The sequence below is a fragment of the Nomascus leucogenys genome, chromosome 2, assembly GCF_006542625.1.
Source record: "Nomascus leucogenys isolate Asia chromosome 2, Asia_NLE_v1, whole genome shotgun sequence".
Lineage (NCBI taxonomy): Eukaryota > Metazoa > Chordata > Mammalia > Primates > Hylobatidae > Nomascus > Nomascus leucogenys.
In genome coordinates, this window is record NC_044382.1 from 8282126 (window position 1) to 8300616 (window position 18491).

The 18491-nt window shown below is 48.3% G+C and overlaps 2 protein-coding genes and 1 long non-coding RNA gene across 3 annotated transcripts in view; 1 reads left to right on the forward strand and 2 right to left on the reverse strand.

The window, feature by feature from the left end:
• The window catches only part of LOC115837739, a 71204-nt gene extending 70513 nt beyond the window's left edge, over positions 1–691 (reverse strand). Inside the window, exon 1 of the long non-coding RNA XR_004032799.1 lies at positions 581–691. This is a non-coding gene — a long non-coding RNA (uncharacterized LOC115837739). The remainder of the gene's footprint in view (positions 1–580) is intronic.
• Positions 1–18491, reverse strand: part of KCNIP1 (potassium voltage-gated channel interacting protein 1) — a 422776-nt gene that overhangs the window by 386550 nt on the left and 17735 nt on the right. The gene's annotated exons all lie outside the window — the stretch shown is intronic.
• On the forward strand, positions 532–11941 carry KCNMB1 (potassium calcium-activated channel subfamily M regulatory beta subunit 1). Its single transcript, XM_030825187.1, has 4 exons — positions 532–925; positions 4582–4739; positions 6159–6330; positions 11035–11941. Exons 2-4 carry the CDS (start codon positions 4606–4608, stop codon positions 11302–11304), a joined length of 576 nt encoding a protein of 191 aa, XP_030681047.1. The 5' UTR covers positions 532–925; positions 4582–4605; the 3' UTR covers positions 11305–11941.

Sequence of the window (18491 nt, forward strand, 5' to 3'; positions counted from 1 at the left end):
ACTTTACAGATGAAGAAACAGAGATCTAAAAGCATGTTTTTGCCTGCAAATGCTGACATTCACTTGTCTTATTGCTAGGAACAAATCTCTGTACTTTCACAGTCTCTGGGAGGGCCCCTGGTGAGCAGACTGTCCCTGGACCTGGTTGGAAGCAGTTGTGGAGTTCTCACTACTCCCAGCTTCGGCTTGGTTGATCCTTAAAAGGTCTGTTCTCTCCCCTCGCCATAAATCCCCACCGTCTCTAACCCTCATCACTACCCTAAAGCAAAGTAGTTTTTAAAAATGCCAGTAACACAAGTGAGAAAACTGAGGTCCTTTAACGATAAGTTTGGGAGAAAAACAAAAAAACAAAAAAGGAAACTGAGGCCCAGAGAGGTGCCATAACTTGCTCTGAATCACACACCACGTAAGTGCCAAAGGCAGGGAGCTGTAGCTGCTCCAGCATGGATATGCCAGGGACTGGTGACAAGCCCAACCCCTCCAGCTCAACTCCACCCTTCCTCATGCCAACAAAAGGAGAATCATTTCCTATTTGCCAGCCCACAGACACAGAGAGAAGAAGAAATATTTCCAAATATACCAGGCTGATCTTTCGTAGTTTCTCAGTCTTGCTGTCTGTTGTCATTTGAAATCTGTTTCCCATGAGACTCTGCGAAGATGGAGGTGCAGGGCCTGGGTAACAGCTGCCCTCCTCAGGGCTGGGTACCTGCTCTCCGAGTCTGTGTCTCCAGACTGTGTGCTCAGACTTGACCATGTTTGGGCATGGAGGCTTGCCCCAGATGGGGAGCAAAGGCTGCTTCCCTGGAGACGGGCGGGGAGGCCAAACTTCCTGCTAGAGCTCTGTGGCCTCTTTTGGGGTGGGGGCTGGGGGCCAGGCAGAAAGAAACCATCTGCTGCTGAAGACCCACAGGGCGCCGGGAAGACTGTGAGTACTGGGTCTGAAAGCACTTGGGAAGTGATTTCTCTGAAGACCGGGCTGGAGGGAGACTGGGGAAAGCAGCCTGCCACAGGGCAGGGAGGGAGGCAGGCAGGAGGACTCCCTTCCTCTCGGGGCTGTCCTTCTGGATGGAGATTAACACCAATGCTGGCACTTGTCACCGATAGAGAGGTGAGACAAAAATAGATTCATCAAGAGGGGTCCAGACTTCTGCTCCAAACTTTCACGGTTTCCTTCATTAGTAATAACAGCTAATATTTACTGAGGGCTGATTTGGGGCTAGGCGCTATGATACATGTCTGATACTCAATATGGCATTTGATCTTTAGCTGAACTCTCTGAGGCTGGTACCATGATTCTCATTTCACAGTCATATGGTTGCTAAGCGGCAAAGCCAGGATTTGATTCCATGCCTGAGGACCTCAGAATCGCCCTGTCCACACCCCACCAAACTGTTAAACAATGTACTCTATTCCTTGTCCTTCTAAGGAAAAGGACGTCAACTCAGCTATCAGGTCACCCAGGACACTCCAAAGTCCTGCCTTCCTTTGTCTTTCTCCATCTTCTGTGAATCTATCCCAGATCTCAAGTGACCTTTCTAAATGGGAAGATATATCCCGGAACTTCAGAGATATTTAGAAACGCTCAAAACTGGGAAGTTCTTCTTACAGTCTAACTGAAATCCCTCCTATGATAGCTGAAACCCACTTCTTCCTGTCCTTTCTGTCCCTTGGGGGATATTGACAGTTCCCATCCTTCCTCCCGCTAAAGGTTCTCCCTTTGGATGCTGAATACTAACTTCTTGCTGAAGTCATATCTACACTGAACCCCATGCATGGTCTTAAAAGGATTTATCCTGACTCTATAAACTAACTCAGTGCAGGCAACAATCTCATCAGAGCATTAGAGACGGGTCAGACCTGAATAAACCAAGTTTCCAGACTTCTCTGTGACCGAGAAGCCTCTCTCTTCCTTTCCTTCTGAGCTCCTAAAACTGGTAAAAGCAGGTTCCTGCCTTCACCAGCCTCAGGAGTGCCCAGGGGCCTGGGAGGGCACTAGAAGCCACATAGCAGAGGAGGCCGTGGCCCTGGGCGGTGGGGGCCTGATTAGCCAGGAAGGAGCGTCAGCCGCAGGAAGCCGCCACAGGTATGCTCCCACTCCCCCGGGGAGAGAAATGGCTCTGTTGTGGGCACTCAGCCGTAGGTTTCCAAGATAGGATTTCCCAATTGCTTCAAATGATTTATGTCTTACAGTATCTGGGGTGGGGCCAAATGCCAGTGACCCTTGCAGGTCCTGGGGAAGCAGACTGTTGGGGCTTTTAGCCTACCTCCAGGTGATTCTGTTGCTTTACCTGTGAATACCTGGAGAGGCTTGTTCAACTGACGCCGGGTAGAAAAATGCATGGGCTCTCGCATTCCCACAAGATCACAGAACAGAAGGAAAAGGATAGAAAGGAGTTGAACAAAACATCTCTCTTTGTCGGGGGCAATTTCTGCTTGCTTGTGCTTTTACAATGTCTCCATTAGAATGTAGGGAAACCTCACCTCCTGGTGCCAAATAAAGGAGAAAAAGTTCTCATTGGATGTCACCTGTGCCATTCGATAGGGGAGGTGGACCAGCTCACTGGGAAGGTGTGATGGGTATCCGTGGTGCCTGACCCTGGACTCTTCCCTTTAGCAGAGATGCCCAGGTATGGGGGCAGCCTGGCTGAGGGGAGGGGGTCAAGAATCTGTGAATATTTGAAACAGTCCGGTAGTTAAGAGACGCCTGAGCAGAAAATAGAGCACTTTGCAGAAAATCTCTTTGGACTAATGCCTGTCCCACAGGCACTGGCTAATTAAACAAACAAACAAAAACCATAATATGTTTATTACTTTAGGGACCTGGCAAGGAGAATAAAGTCCCCCTGATACCTGGCTAAAATTTCCCCTAAAATGGAGGATTACAATGAATGGGTCCCATGGCCCTGGTATTTTGGGTAGAAATGGACTCTGGTTACCTTAAACAAATAAAAACAACAGCAAATAAATTTACCAGAAGGCTCTAGGACAGCTTGCGGAACGCATGGGAAATCACACAGGGACCATGGCTGGGCATCTCTGTGGCTCCAGGTGGCATAGATTGAGGGGCTGTTTCTTGAAGTCGTTGTCAAGATTCACACTCCTGGGGAGTGATCAGGAGCCTAGCAGGGGGAGGGTGGAATCTTTGCTTGCATTGGGGTGGGGTCAATGTCCAGGGGAAAAACAAGGAATTGCTGCCTAAAGAAGGAGGAGAGAAGGAAAGCCACCACCAGCAAAGTGCCCATTCTGCTTTGTCCCAGGTGGCTTCAAGCCCTGAAATAAGAAAGCAGCCGCTGAGGCCACCACGATGACTTCTTTCTTCTGTCTTTGCTTGAAGTGGGGGAATGTTCCTTACAAAAAAACCAGAATATGGTAAACCTCCTGCCTCTCCTGACAACCTGCAGCTGCCTTCTGGGGCCCTCCTCTCCTTTCCCTGCCTGCTGCCTGGCCCAGCCAGCCCTGCCACAGAACTGTTTCTGGGCAGAAATACTCCAAGTTTCCCTGTGAGATAAGTGCCGTGGAAGGAGGTGCGTGGATGATGCACATGTGCTGCTCGCTCACCGCATGAGACCTATGACCATTGTAGCAAATGATCATAAACCTGACGGCCCCAAACAACAGAAATTTCACCAGAAGTCCAAAATCACCAAGGTGTCTGCAGGCTGTACTCCCTGCAGTGGCTGCAGGGGATGAGCCACTGTTCCTTGCCCCTGCCAGCTTCTGATGGCTGCCCGCACACCTTGGCTTGTGGTCACATCACTCCAATTGCTGTCTCCCTGGTCATATCACCTTAGCCTTCTCTTCTGTTTAATCTCCATTCACTTCCCTCTTCTTAGGACCTTTGGGATTACATTTAGGATCTATGTGGATAATACAATATTGTCTCCCCATTTCAAGAGCCTTTATCTTTTTTTTTTCTTTTTTTTTTGAGACAGAGTCTTGCTCTGTCGCTCAGGCTGGAGTGCAGTGGTGCATCTCTGCTCACTGCAAGCTCCACCTCCCGGGTTCACACCATTCTCCTGCTTCAGCCTCTCCGAGTAGCTGGGACTACAGGTGACTGCCACCATGCCTGGCTAATTTTTTGTGTTTTTTTTTTTTTTTCATAGAGACAGGGTTTCACCATGTTAGCCAGGATGGTGTCGATCTCCTGACCTCGTGATCCGTCCACCTCGGCCTCCCAAAGTGCTGGGATTACAGGCGTGAGCCACCGCGCCCTGCCTTCAAGAGCCTTTATCTTAATCATTCCTGCAAAGTCATTGCCACATAAAGTAACATTGATAGCTTCCAGACACTAGAACATGGACATCTTGGGGGGCCATTACTGAGCCTATTACATACTGTGTGACCTAGGGCAAGTCACTATACCTCTCTGAGCCATAGTCTTTTATCTGCAATTGCCTCTCAGTTGCACGGGGAAGGCTTACATGGGGTCCGAAAAGCAAGCCTTCTGGAAGTTGCAAAGCTCCAAATATAAACAAGAGTGATACTAATATTTGAGTACCTTCCCCTCTCACCTGTCCTCTCTTTCTGTGGATCACCTGTGAACTGGGCTGATCTCACTTCTGTTTGCTTCTGTGGACCTAGAAATGATCACTGCCCCCAGTGAATATGGTGAAGAAGCTGGTTATGGCCCAGAAGCGGGGAGAGACACGAGCCCTTTGCCTGGGTGTAACCATGGTGGTGTGTGCCGTCATCACCTACTACATCCTGGTCACGACTGTGCTGCCCCTCTACCAGAAAAGGTACTGAGACTTCCTGGCCTGCCCACCCCCCAACCCTCTCCTAAGGGTCTGGCATCTGTAAGGAACACTGGTCTTCTACTCACCCCGCTCCTTCACCCTCACTTGAGGCAGCAGGGTCAAGACGATGCTCATTCTTAGGTTCTAGGGTTCAAATGCAGGGAAGGCAGGATGAACTGAGCCCCAGTGGTCTGAGATTCTAGGACCTGGTGGTAACAGACACATGATGCCCTTCTCACAAGAAATAGCAAAGACTCAGAGCAAAGATTCCAGTGCAAGTTTGATCCCACGAGGAACTGGAGAATAGCAGATGTTTATAGCTCAGCTGCATAATTGTCTCCCCTCTGAAGCCTCCCTGTCAGGTGGGCATCCAGCCTCCTGATGAATACCTCAAGTGAGGGGGAGCTCCTTGCCTCACTGAACATACATTTCATGTTTGAGGTTTTCTGATGTGTCAGCATCTGCTTCCCTGAAGTTCTGCTCAGGAATCTCAGAGAATGGTCCATGCCCTTGCTCCCTGAATATCAACCACTTAAGATTTTAAGGAAAAGCTGTGAATTCCTAATTCGTGTTCTATTTGTAAAAAAGACATTCAGTTCTCCCAGCCTGTCCTTAGGATAAGTCTCAGACCTGTGCTCTGGGCACATTCCAGCAGCTGACAGCCCCCTTCTGACTGGCAATGGGTCTCCCACAGGATACTTGGGAGATGAATCACAACTGATTTACTAATATGTTGATGAGCCTGTTAGCCTCTCCCGGGTCGCTGCAGCCTCACTCTTCACAACACTGAAGCGATTCCAGGCTGGACTCAACCTGGTGAAGCACCATTTAGAGACTGTCCCCACCATCTTTCCCATCCTGGCTCATATCAAGCCCCTTCTACATCTGCTCCTTTTAGGAGAAAGAACACAGCTCTCAAACCCACTCAGACCTAGCTTCAGGTCCTGCATGGCCTCGGCAAAGTCACTTGACCTTTTTCAGTTTCTCTTCTGCCTCTGCAAAATGAAGATGATATGGATAAGAAAGTCTCAGGTTTGGCTGCTTGTCAGAATCACATCAGGGAGCTTTGAAAAAACACCCAGGGCCTGGGCCCAACCACCCAAGAAGTTCTGATTCACTTGCTCTGGGGTGTAGCTTGGACACGAGAATCTTTTTAAAAGCTCCCCAGGTTTTTGGAAGAGTAGCCAAGGTTGAGAACCAGTCATATAGATAATATCTAAGACCCCATCCAGCTTCTACAATTCCTCCCTGTGTCCAGGGACTGTGGGGTCATGTGCCTTTATTGCTGGATGCTTAAGACAAGACGAGGAGCCCAGCCCTGGATCCCTCTAAAGGTTCCCAGGGGATCAGGGGTTCAAATGGGTGTTGTGTGTGTCACTCAGCTCTGAGATGTGTGTGTGTGCATGTGTGTGGTCTCCTCAGCGTGTGGACCCAGGAATCCAAGTGCCACCTGATTGAGACCAACATCAGGGACCAGGAGGAGCTGAAGGGCAAGAAGGTGCCCCAGTACCCATGCCTGTGGGTCAACGTGTCAGCTGCGGGCAGGTGGGCTGTGCTGTACCACACGGAGGACACTCGGGACCAGAACCAGCAGGTACTGAACTGGGGGGATGGGGACACATCCCTTTATCCCTGTCAGGTGTGTGAGCCTGTTCCTAACTGTCCCTGTCCCCGAGGCTGAGAAAGATCAACCCACTTGACCAGGTCTCACAGCTGGAATGAGATTGAGCCAGCCCTAGCTCTTCTGTGTTGGAGTCACACAGATCTGGGTTTGAATCTGCTGCTAATGGGCTGTGCAAACCTAGGCAGGCCACTTAGCCTCTCACCTCATCAGTTTCCACCCTTGTAAAGTGGAATGCTAATGTTGCACCTTGAAGAGCTGTTATCAAGTCAGAGACGCTGTATATAAAGTGCCATGCTTGATGCTGGGTGGATAGTGGGCACTCAGACAAAAGCAGTGATTAGTGTTAGTACTCTCATTCTACAACCTCGGTCAAATGAGGGATCAGGCCCAGGGCCAGATCCTCAAAGTGGAATCCCGGTGACTCCCCAGGAAACCAGGGACTCAGGGCTGGAGTAACCTCCATAAACAAATATTTAGATGGTTTTTCCATCCTTGCCTCCCAACATCCCACCCTCCCCCTCCAAAAAACAAAATTCACCACCGTGTCCTTTCCTAAAGCGATCAGTTGGCCCATATTCTGTCTCTCTTCCTTCCTTCTTTCTTTCCTTCTTTTTTCCCTTTCTTCCCTCCTTCTTTCTTTTCTTTTTTTCCCTCCCTCCCTCCCTCCCTTCCTTCCTTCTTTCCTTCCTTCCTCCTCTCATTTATTTATTCAACAGCCATTGAGCACCTCCTGTGTCAAGCCTGTAGGACTCAAGAGGAGAGAGCTCATGCATGAACAGTGCCTAGCAGGGAAGAAATGGCACTGGGGAGAAGAACAGAAGAAGTTACAGGGGTTAGAGGAGGGGAATGTTTTCCAGCTGACAATGATGTGGGTATCAGAAAAGCTCTTGGCGAGATCGCACCATTGCATTCCAGCCTGGGCAACAAAAGTGAAACTCCATCTCAAAAAAAAAAAAAAGAAAGGCTCTTGGTAAAATTGCGCCATTGCACTCCAGCCTGGCAACAAGAGTGAAACTCCATTTCAAAAAAAAAAAAAAAAGAAAGGCTCTTGGGTTAGGCTTTTAACATCAGGCAGGCGCAGGATGCAAGGCATAGAGAATGAGGTGATATAGGAAGTGGGTATGCCTATAGGATGAAGCATGGCGGAGGGAAGGGCTAGGTGGAGACAGGGATCAGAGGGCTGACTACAGAAAATGACCCATGATGGGGTGTATACAGCTGGAAAAGGCTGCCAGGGCAGACTAAGGTCTGTTCCCAGAGGCCTTTGATCACCGCAGTATGGAATTAAAATGTGAGTGTCTATGTCTCAAGATATGTCAACTTTGGCTATGCATTAGAACCCTGTAAGAGTCTTAAAAAACAAAACTAGGGTCCAACACTAGACCTATCAAGGTGGAATCTCTGGTCAGAGATCCATACATGGAGCTCCCAAGGTGATTCTAAGGTTGCAAATTATTGCTGTGGGCCATGGAAATCTTTAGGGCATGATCAGAGTTGGGCCAGGAAGATGGAGCCTGCAGGTGTGTGGGTCCAGTTACTAGACAGAAGAGCCAAGGCCACAGCAAGCACTCAGGACCAAGATGTGGGCCTGCAGCAGGGGAGATGCTGACAGTCCAGACTTGATGACTGATGGGATGGGAAGGGGCAGGGTGCCTGGGTTGGGGCGTGGAGGCTGTGGGATCTTCAGAGTGCTGAAGGTCAAGGAGAAGTGGGTCTGGGCAGTGCAGGATGGTCAGGTGTTCTGTCATCGCTAGTGGAGAGAGGTCTCAGGGCCCACTGGAGGCGGCTCCCACTCATGACCCCTGCCTCTGCGTTGGCATTCAGTAGCCCTTGATTTATCCCAAAGCAAGAAACAAATTTTCAATAACTGGTGACATTCTCCGAGTGTGATATGGGCTGGTTTTCAGGCTGCCTCCCTGGTCCTGAGGTTGCCAGCGCAGAGGAGCATCCCCTGAATGAGCTGTCAGCAGAATGTGAAGGAAGGACGTGCTGGAGCCACTGCTGTCCTCTCCTCTGCCACCCAGGCTTGACCAGGTGTGGTGCTGATAGCAGGCTGCAGGGGCTGGGAGGAAACAGTGGAAATGCCCTTTGTGTTTTTGCCAAGCAGCTGGGTTGTGGGCTAGCTGCTCCTTCCGCCTATGTCCATCATAGGGGTTCAAGTAGCTGGGGCTCCAGGCTAGGTGGGTGTCCTCTGGAATCACTGTGAAGGGCCAAGAAGGCTCTCATCCCACCCTCCAGCTCTGAAGGTAGGGGCCACAGTCTGCCCTCAGCTTTTCCCGTGAGTCTTAGCCTGGAGCAGGTGAGTTCTAAATCCCCTCCCACTGTCTGTCCTGGGGACCTTACACTGCAGGGCTTGGGAAAAAGCTGGTTGGTTTCAGATTGTTCAGATAACTCAGGCTTAGCTGGACCCAGGACAGGAGAGAAAGGATGCATTCAGGCTCCGGCTTCTGGGTTTGGCCATGAAGAGTGAATTCCTGCCCAGTGTCTTGCCAAACAGGCCCAGCATAAAAGATCCAGAGGAACCCTGAGCAGGCAGAGGATATACTAGGCCCAGGATGGACAGAAGCCTCCACTTCAGAGCTCATCCATAGACCTCTTTTTAAGAAGGTAAAGAAGGAGCTGATGTTGCAATTTCATAGATAAGTCAAAACATATTATTATTAATAATAATAGCATCTTCCACTTTTTTGAGTTTTTATCATGTGCTGGGCTTCTGTGCTCAGTGCTTTACATGCATCATCTCATTTAATCCCCATGACAGTTCTCCTAGGCAGGTAGCCTCACAAATCCATTTTACAAGGCCCAGAGATGTTGTGGCAGTTGCCAAGGTCACGCAGCTCAGAACTCAGGCCTGTCTGACTCCATAGCCACGCTGCTGTTTAAGGAGCTAGGTTAGCCAAGGTCACAGTCAGAGGCATTGGAGAGACTCAGGCCCCCTCACCCTCAGCTCAGGACGCTGGATTATGTGCTACTGAGGACCTGGCAGTGCCCAACAGCTCTGAATGCCAGATTCCTGAGGAGCCAGCGTCTCCCCAGCCTCAGCTGCTCCCTGGCTGGCTGGCGCCCTATATCTGAGTGCAGAGCCCCCATTTCCCAGGCTGTGAGAATCACAGTGCAACCCTCCTCTGTTTTGCTGGAGTGAATGCCCTCAGGGCAGGCAGCTTCCAGGGCGGGGCCTCATATAAATCCAGGGAGTGGCCAAGGCCTGCAGGGAAGCTGGCTCAACACCTGCCATTTGGGTCTCAGTTTTACACATTTTGATATTGCACATGATTTCACTAGGGCAACATTAAGTGAATGAAGGAATCACACATTCCTGGGCCCCGCCCTCAGTGATGCAGAGTGGGTAGGGACCTGGGTTATGGTGGCCCTGTAGGTCTTCTGCTGTAAATAGGGGCACCACACTTGCAGCACAGAACAGAGAGAAAACCAGATAAAACTCTGCTTTATGACTGCTTTGCAGCACTTACCAGCTGGCGTCATCTGAACAGGGCAGAAGGTTCCTAATAACAATAATCAGTGTCAGGATTAAACATATGTCATGCTCTGCTGGCACAAAACTATTTTCAATGCATCCTTTCTTTCCTTTGGATCCCAGTGTCAAATACCCGCTTGCCAACATATTTTGTTTGCTGTACACAGGTTGAAACTGCAAAGGTTTTCAATTTTAAATTTAGCTAATATTTTACTTTTTTTTTTGAAATGGCTTCTCACTTTGTTGCCTCACCCGGAGTGTAGTTGCGAGATCATAGCTCACTGCAGCCTCCAACTCCTGGGCTCAAGTGATCTTCCCACCTCAGTCTCCTATGTAGCTGGGACTACAGGTACACCACCATGCCCACCTGGATAATTTTTAACTTTTTTTGTAGAGATAAAGTCTCGCTATGTTGCCTAGGCTAGTCTCAAACTCCTGGGCTCGAGGGATCCTTCCCCCTCGGCATCCCAAAGTGTTGGGATTATAGGTGTGATCTGGTTTCTAACTTCTCTTAAAGTGTTGGAGGTCTGGCTATTATAGATCTCCTGGATGGCCTGACATCCATTGTCTGGAGGGAGTGGTGACTGCCCGTCTGGAGGCAGCTGGCTCTCTCCCTATTGTCAGGCCCTGCCACTCTCCGGCAATTCCTCCTGGCACCAAGGCAAGAGTCAGTGGGCACCTGTCATCTCATTGCTTTGCCTGCTTCACCTGCTGACAATACCTTCATGAGCCCTGTAGGAAGTTGAGCACATTATCTTGATTTCAAATACACCGCCCACTTGTCCTGTGTCCCTCCCTGGTTTCCTTAGACAGCTCTGTTTGAAGTCCTTTCATAATATCCTTTGAAACTGATATTCACCCATTTAAGTGATGAAGCCTTCAGGGCTCAGAAAGAGTGAGCAATTTGCCAAAAATTCTACAGCCAATCCAAGCAGAGCCAGGACTCCAAGGCAGGACCTGTGCCCAGGTGGGTAGCCTATACCCCGAGCAGCTCCAGCACCGCTGTCCACACACACGACATAAATGAGAGCACGCTCTCCAGACCTGCACAGCGCATGGCCTGCCAAGCTTTAAACCAAAGTCCTGACTCCAATCCAGGGGCCCGACTACAAAGCAGGTATTTTTCTTTACTCCATATCAAGCCCTTGGCTAAGAATGGGGATTTCCAAGCCCACGGCTGCTCTTGCTTCTCCCCACAGTGCTCCTACATCCCAGGCAGCCTGGACAACTACCAGACGGCCCGGGCCGACGTGGAGAAGGTCAGAGCCAAATTCCAAGAGCAGCAGGTCTTCTACTGCTTCTCCGCACCTCGGGGGAACGAAACCAGCGTCCTGTTCCAGCGCCTCTATGGGCCCCAGGCCCTCCTCTTCTCCCTCTTCTGGCCCACCTTCCTGCTGACCGGTGGCCTCCTCATTATCGCCATGGTGAAGAGCAACCAGTACCTGTCCATTCTGGCGGCCCAGAAGTAGAGCCATCTATGCCATACCAGTTGTCAGGGCACAGGGGACTGGCTGGGCCCCCAAGGCTGCTCCACACTTGCAGACCAATGCCTTCTCCACCTGCCCTCCCACTCTTCCACTCCTATCCACCCTGTCTTCTGTTGCAGGACTAACCTTTGAGAAATCCTTTTGTGAAGTCATTGCCTGCTCAAGAATGTACAATGGCTCCCCAGTGCCTTGGAGGCCATAAGGGCAGCCAGTTATAGCTCTCTATTACCTGTCCCCACTCAACTGACTCACACCTGTTTCCGGCTGCATCACTATATGCCCCACAGAGAACGATGATCGTCACCTCTGTGCCTGAGTTCTCCCTGTTGTCTCAGAGCGGTGCCATCCTCCCCCGGAAGCTGTTCCCAGCGAGCTTCCTGTTGTCTCAAAGCGGTGCCCATCCTCCCCCGGAAGCTGTTCCCAGCGAGCTTCCTGTTGTCTCAAAGCGGTGCCCATCCTCCCCCGGAAGCTGTTCCCAGCGAGCTTCAGTCCTTTGTTTGACTTCTCTAATAAGAACAACAGCAGCTCCCATTTCTAGAACACATTTACAGTATTACTATTTTCTAGGATAGAAAGTGCCATATATATTTTTAATTCCAATATTAATAAATTATGCAAAACAACAATCAGCTGCAAGGAAATACACGAGAACTCATCAAAATATTAGTGGTGGGATGGTGGTTAATTTCTGTTTTCTTCCTTACTCCCTTTTTATTTTTGCTGCTTTTCTAAATTTTTGATTATAGGAAGGTTGTGTTTTGTTTGCCTTCAATCAGAAAAGCCAGGGTAAATGCCATTTTGGAAAAGTTGAAAGAGTGTGTCCCCCTCACAGAAAAAGATGGAAGTGGGTCTGGGGATGGAGTTGGGTTCCAGTCAGAACACACAATCTTAAAAATCTTAAAAACCCCTCTGGGCCGGGTGCGGTGGCTCACGCCTGTAATCCCAGCACTTTGGGAGGCCGAGGCGGGTGGATCACGAGGTCAGGAGATGGAGACCATCCTGCCTAACATGGTGAAACACCGTCTCTACTAAAAATACAAAAAATTAGCGGGGCGTGGTGGCGGGCACCTGTGGTCCCAGCTACTCAGGAGGCTGAAGCAGGAGAATGGCGTGAACCCGGGGGTCGGAGCTTGCAGTGAGCCGAGATTGCACCACTGCACTCCAGCCTGGGTGGCAGAACAAGATTCCGTCTCAAAAAAAAAAAAAACCCTCTGGAGGAAAGGTCATGATATAGAGGAGGATTTATTATTTAAATTGAGCGTATGGACTCTGGCACTGAGCCTGCTGGGGAAGCAGCAGGCGAAAAGGGCAAAATGGGAAGAATCCATCACCTTTACCATTCCCACTCCAGGAAGTTTTCCTAGAACGATGACTGTCCAAGTGTGGTCCCTGGACCAGCAGCGTCAGGATCCTGTGGCAGCTTGTGAGAAATGCACACTCTCAGGCCCCTGTCCCAGCCCCACCATGCCAGAGAGAGACGGAGAACTACCGGTGTAGGAAGTGAGTGTCCTGTCGCCAGGCTTTTCAGAGCAGATGAGTGACCATTTGGTAGGGCCAGTACTGAGCTGGGTGTGAAGTTAGTTTCATGCGTGTCCGTGTGAAGAGACCACCAAACAGGCTTTGTGTGAGCAATAAAGCTGTTTATTTCACCTGGGTGCAGGTGGGCTGAGTCTGAAAAGAGAGTCAGCCAAGGGAGATAAGGGTGGGGCCGTTTTATAGGATTTGGGTAGGTAAAGGAGAATTACAGTCAAAGGGGGTTTGTTCTCTGGCGGGCAGGAGTGGGGGTCGCAAGGTGCTCAGTCGGGGAGCTTTTTGAGCCGGGATGAGCTAGGAAAAGGACTTTCACAAGGTAGTGTCATCACTTAAGGCAAGGACTGGCCATTTACACTTCTTTTGTGGTGGAATGTCATCAGTTAAGGCAGGGCAGGGCCTTTTCACTTCTTTTGTGATTCTTCAGTTACTTCAGGCCATCTGGGCAAGTCACAGGGGATGCGATGGCTTGGCTTGGGCTCAGAGGCCTGACAGTTAGGCTGGTGTCTGAAGTTTCTTCCAGTGTTGTCAGTCTAAGACGCAGCTCTGGGGTTTGAATCCTGTCTCTGCCTCTGCCCGATTTCATCTCTTTGATTCTTAGTTTTTTCATCTATAAAAGGACTCTTTCTGGATAGTTGGGAGGGCTGAAGGAATGTTTAATACATCATAGGTGTCTAAAATGGCAACTATAGTTTCTTTGTTTGTTTGTGTGTGTGTTTTTTTTCTTAACTTTCATTTTAAGTTGCAGGGTACATGTTAAGGTTTGTTACATAGGTACACTTGTGTCATGGGAGTTTGTTGTGCAGATTATTTCATCACCCAGGTATTAATTCTAGTACCCATTATTAAAGAAAATGTGGTACGTATATGTCATGGAATATTATGCAGCCATAAAAAAGAAAGAGATCATGTCCTTTGCAGGGACATGGATGGAGCTGGAGGCCCAATATTATCCTTAGCAAACTAACACAGGAACACAAAACCAAAAACTGTATATTCTCACTTATAAGTGGGAGCTAAATGATAAGAACACATGGACACAAAGAGGGGAACAACACACACTGGGGCCTATTGGGGGGTGGGAGGTAGGAGGAGGGAGAGGATCAGGAAAAAGAGCTATTGTTAATAACAAGAAAAAGTTGGCCGGGTGCGGTGGCTCACACCTGTAATCCCAGCGCTTTGGGAGGCTGAGGCGGGCAGATCACGAGGTCAGGAGATCGAGACCATCCTGGCTAACATGGTGAAACCCTGTCTCTACTAAAAAATAGAAAAAATTATAGACGGGCGTGGTGGCGGGCGCCTGTAGTCCCGGCTACTCAGGAGGCTGAGGCAGAAGAATGGCGTGAACCTGGGAGGTGGAGCTTGCAGTGAGCCAAGATCGCGCCACTGCACTCCAGCCTGGGTGACAGAGCAAAACTCTGTCTCAAAAAAAAAAAAAAAAAAAAAAAAAAAGAATAAGTCATGAATACTCAGAAACTTCCAGAAGTTATACTGACAATGTTATCTGGCATGTATGGGTGCTTATTTATTCTGTGCCAGGCACTGTGCTAACTAGTTTGCCTTGGGAAAAAAAAATGAGGTACTCCTGAACCTGCCTCATAGATGACGAGAAGCAACAGAGGACAGTGGCTAAGTATGTGGACTTGGGATGTGCACTATTTGGGTTCAAATTCCAACTGTGCCATTCACAAGCTGGGTGACTTTGGGCAAATAACCTCTCTGTGCCTGTTTCCTCATTTGCAAAATGAAACTAATAATAGTATCTTTCCATACAGTTTTGGCATGAAACAAATTTTTATGTAAATTTCCTAGGATAGTGACACATGGTAAGTGCTAAGTTACTATGAAAAACTGAGGCTGTAAGAGGTAACTGGCCAAGGCCATCTGTAAAGTGAGGGGCTAGGACTCCAGCCTGGAGCTGTGTGATTCCAGACCCTGGCATCTCAACCACAGAACTCAGGAGAGCCAGCCGAAGGGCTGAGGGACACAGCCACTCAAAGCCACAGGGGCCAGGCAGGTAGCTGCGTTGCATCCCTGGAACCCAGGTGCCCTCATGCAGGTTGGAGTTCTGAGGGGAGGCCCTGGAATCTGCACCAGCATCCGCCACTTCCAGCCAGGGAGCCCTGAGGTATCCTTGTGGCCTCCAGTTTCTTTACCTGGTGGACCTTCCTTCCAAAGGCAGGCAGCTCATCATTCCCTGGAATTTTGTCCTTCTGGGGTCAGGGAAGTCCCAAGGGTCCTCATGTGAGTCTTTTAAGAAAGTCTTAATTGTAATATTGTACTATAGTTTTGCAAAATATTAAATATTACCATTGGGGACATTAGGTAGAGAGGGCACGGAATGTCTCTGTATTATTTCGTACAGCTGCATTTGAATCTACAATTATCTCAAAAATTTAAGTTAAAAAAGGAAGAAAAATAAGAAACGAAGTCCCAACTGGGAGTCTGATTTAAAGGGTCTGTTTTGTCAATGGTTTCCATGCACCTGAATTTGGGACTAAAATACACAGAAACTCAGAATATGCAAACAATCCCTGTAGGGGAAAAGGCCATGTTCCCCTAGAAAAATTAGTATGTGGGGATGCCTAACCCCCACTGTCCCATAAATTATTAATGATGACCTTCATTTGCTTGAGACAGATGTTTTCCTCCTATCAGTAAAGACTGGCCTTCTAGCAAATGCCACAACTGTCTGCTGCTCATAGAACTTTATGCACGGGATAAGCATGAAATAATGGGAATTTAGGCATGATGGAGTTAGACACTGTGCCTACGTGTTTTTTGCAATAATATCTGCTTGGGAGCAGAGAACCTTCATCAGTTCTTAAGAAACCACTCTGCTAATGAGTGTCTAGTGCTTCCATCATTTATTATTGTCCTCTCATGGACCAGTGACTCACACCTGGAGAGGTGCACCTGGATGGTTCTCCCATGTGCCCTCCTCCAGAACTCAGACAAAACGGTGGAAATCAGAGGCAAGGGGGCCCCTGAGCTCCAGAACTGGGGTGGAAAGAACTCTGGGGGCATCCTAACAGTGCCAGGTCTCAGACAGAGCTTCAGCTCACCAGTCCAAGCTGCAACCAGAGGAGGAAAGAAATGAGGGTTTCTTCTATTTTTGAAGATCTCAGAGGACCGGAATTTCACTTCACTTTTATGATGTATCTACTCACTTGCCTGCAAGGAACTTGGTGTCTTCTTGCCATTCTCCCTCCCTACCCCTCACCAATCATTGTGAGAAGCTTCCTTCTTCACAGTGAAGACTCAGCATTATGCAAATTTAAAATAATGCAATATAAATATTAATATAATCTTATTTTTTGTGACTTACTGAAGTGATACCAGCTCCTCCTCTAAATCAACAACTCATCCAAAATTTATCTTAAACTCCTTGGGTCAGGGCGTTGCAAACTGCACTTATTTATTGTTCATTGGCAGCACAGGCTGTTATGCGAGAATATCCAGTATTCTTTGAATTAGTCATGTGTTTGGGGGAGTTTGAATTCTATGAAATATTTAAGAAGACACTGTTTGAACAAAGTGCCACCTTCCTGTACCTCACCAGCCACTGCCCTGTCACATGGAGGGGAAAGAAAATGACCAAAGAGAGATCAGAGAGACATGGAGAAATTCACTACAGCCCAGTGTAGCAGTTCTCAAAGTGGAGGCTTGCAAAGTCAAAACTCTGTTCGTAATAATACTGAGACATTATTTACCTTTTTCTTTTTCATTCTTTTATGAGAGTGCAATGGAATGTTCCAGAGGTCATGTAACATGCATTGTTTCAACAGTCTGAATGCCGAGGTAGCAATGAGATTCTACCTGCCTTTCTAAAGCCAGACATTAGAGATTTGTGAAAGATGTAAAACAATACCACTTCTCCTAATATACTTTTTGGCACGCATAATTGTTTTTCACAAAAATATGTTATTTTTGTTAACAACTAATGGATGTATTATTATTTTAAAGTAAGTAAATTCAAATTAAATATTTTTATCATTCTTAGTTCTAATCTCTAAAATGGTAACTGTTAATAGATATGACCCATATACACCAAAGCTCTTAGGATCCTTGATATTTTTTAAGCATATAAAGGGGTCCTGAGGATGGAAAGCTTCAGAACTGCCAGTCTAGTGCATCCAGAGACAAGGCCTCCAGGCCCCTCCGACACTGTGCCCTGTAGAAATGCGAAGCTCTCCACCAGGCTCCATCAGATTCCCACTGGGGGCAAGGAGGAGGGCTTTAGTTTTCTCCATCACCTCTGGCTACCAGATCCTGTTCCCCCACATGAGTCAGTTGATGGATCATCCTCCTCTGCACAGTGCTTTCCTGGATCTTCCTCATGTCACCTCTGATGCAGAACTCAGCTTCTTCCTAGCTTTGCACAACTCTCCCTCCCCACTTATATAAGTACATTTTCACCAGCCAACTTCCTCAAAGGATTCGGGAGATGAGAAAGGGAGGTATATGGAAGCAAAGGCAACAACTCTAAACTGAGTATTGGACCAAGTTTGTGATTCCTCCCCAGGCCAGCTGCATCTCCCCGAGTTGCAGAGTCAAAAGTGGCTTAGATGGACTCTGTTCTGCCATAATCTCCATCATGCCATACCAACCTCCCCTATCCCCAGTATACATAAAAACAAAAGCAGGGGCTTGAGAGGCACATGAAGCTTCGGGATGTGTCCTCTGTCCCCATGCCCCATGAGATTGCTGCACTGAGTCCTCCTCCTGTGTCAATTCTGGAGCCCCTGCTACTCAACTCCCCTTTGATTTCACATGTTCAAATACAAACGCTTGTTCTCCAAGTGCCAGTAAGACTTTAGAGATCATCTAGTGCTTCCCCACTTTATATTTGGTGCTTGAACTCTCTGTTGTGCCATAGAAAGATATTTGGTCTTTGGTACAGAGATCCTTTAGAGGCGATAGGAATGTCTTATTTTCTAATGAGATAACTCTTGATGGGCCTGTAAATAGCTTCAGCATGGGAGCTGCTTGCCAGAAGGACCAGGCTGTGACTACAGGGTTAGAACCTTCAGCTCTACCCTGCAACCTCTGCAGAGGGAAGAGGGGCTGGAGGTTGAGTTTAATCACCAATGGCCAGTGGTTTAACAATCATGCCTATCTAGTGAAATCTTCATAAAACCCCCTAAATAATAGGGTTTAGGGGGCTTCTAGGTTGGTGAACACGTCAAGGTGCTGGGAGAGGGCCCGGAAACTGCACCTCCACCCTGCATCCCTCGTACCTTGCCCTGTGTGTCTCTTCCATCTGGCTGTTTCTGAGTTATATCCTTTGCAATAAAGATGTAATAGTAAGTAAAGTGTTAATAGTAAGTAAAATGTTCTTTTGGTCATGCTAGTGGTCACGCTAGTAAATTATTATATCCCATCTGGAGGTGTGGGGGAGGTTGTAGGAATGTCCTGTCAGGCAGGTAGAAGTGTGGACAGCCAGGACACCCTATTGGGGGCTGGCATTTGAATGGGGCAGCCTTGTGGGGCTGAGTTTTTAACCTGTGGGGTCTGAGCTAACTCTGGGTAGTTAGTGTCAGAATTGAATTAAATTGTAGGACACCCAGTTGGTGTCAGAACTAATTGGTAACAGTAGGGAAAAAAAAACTGTCTTCTGTGGTGTCAGAAGTATTGTT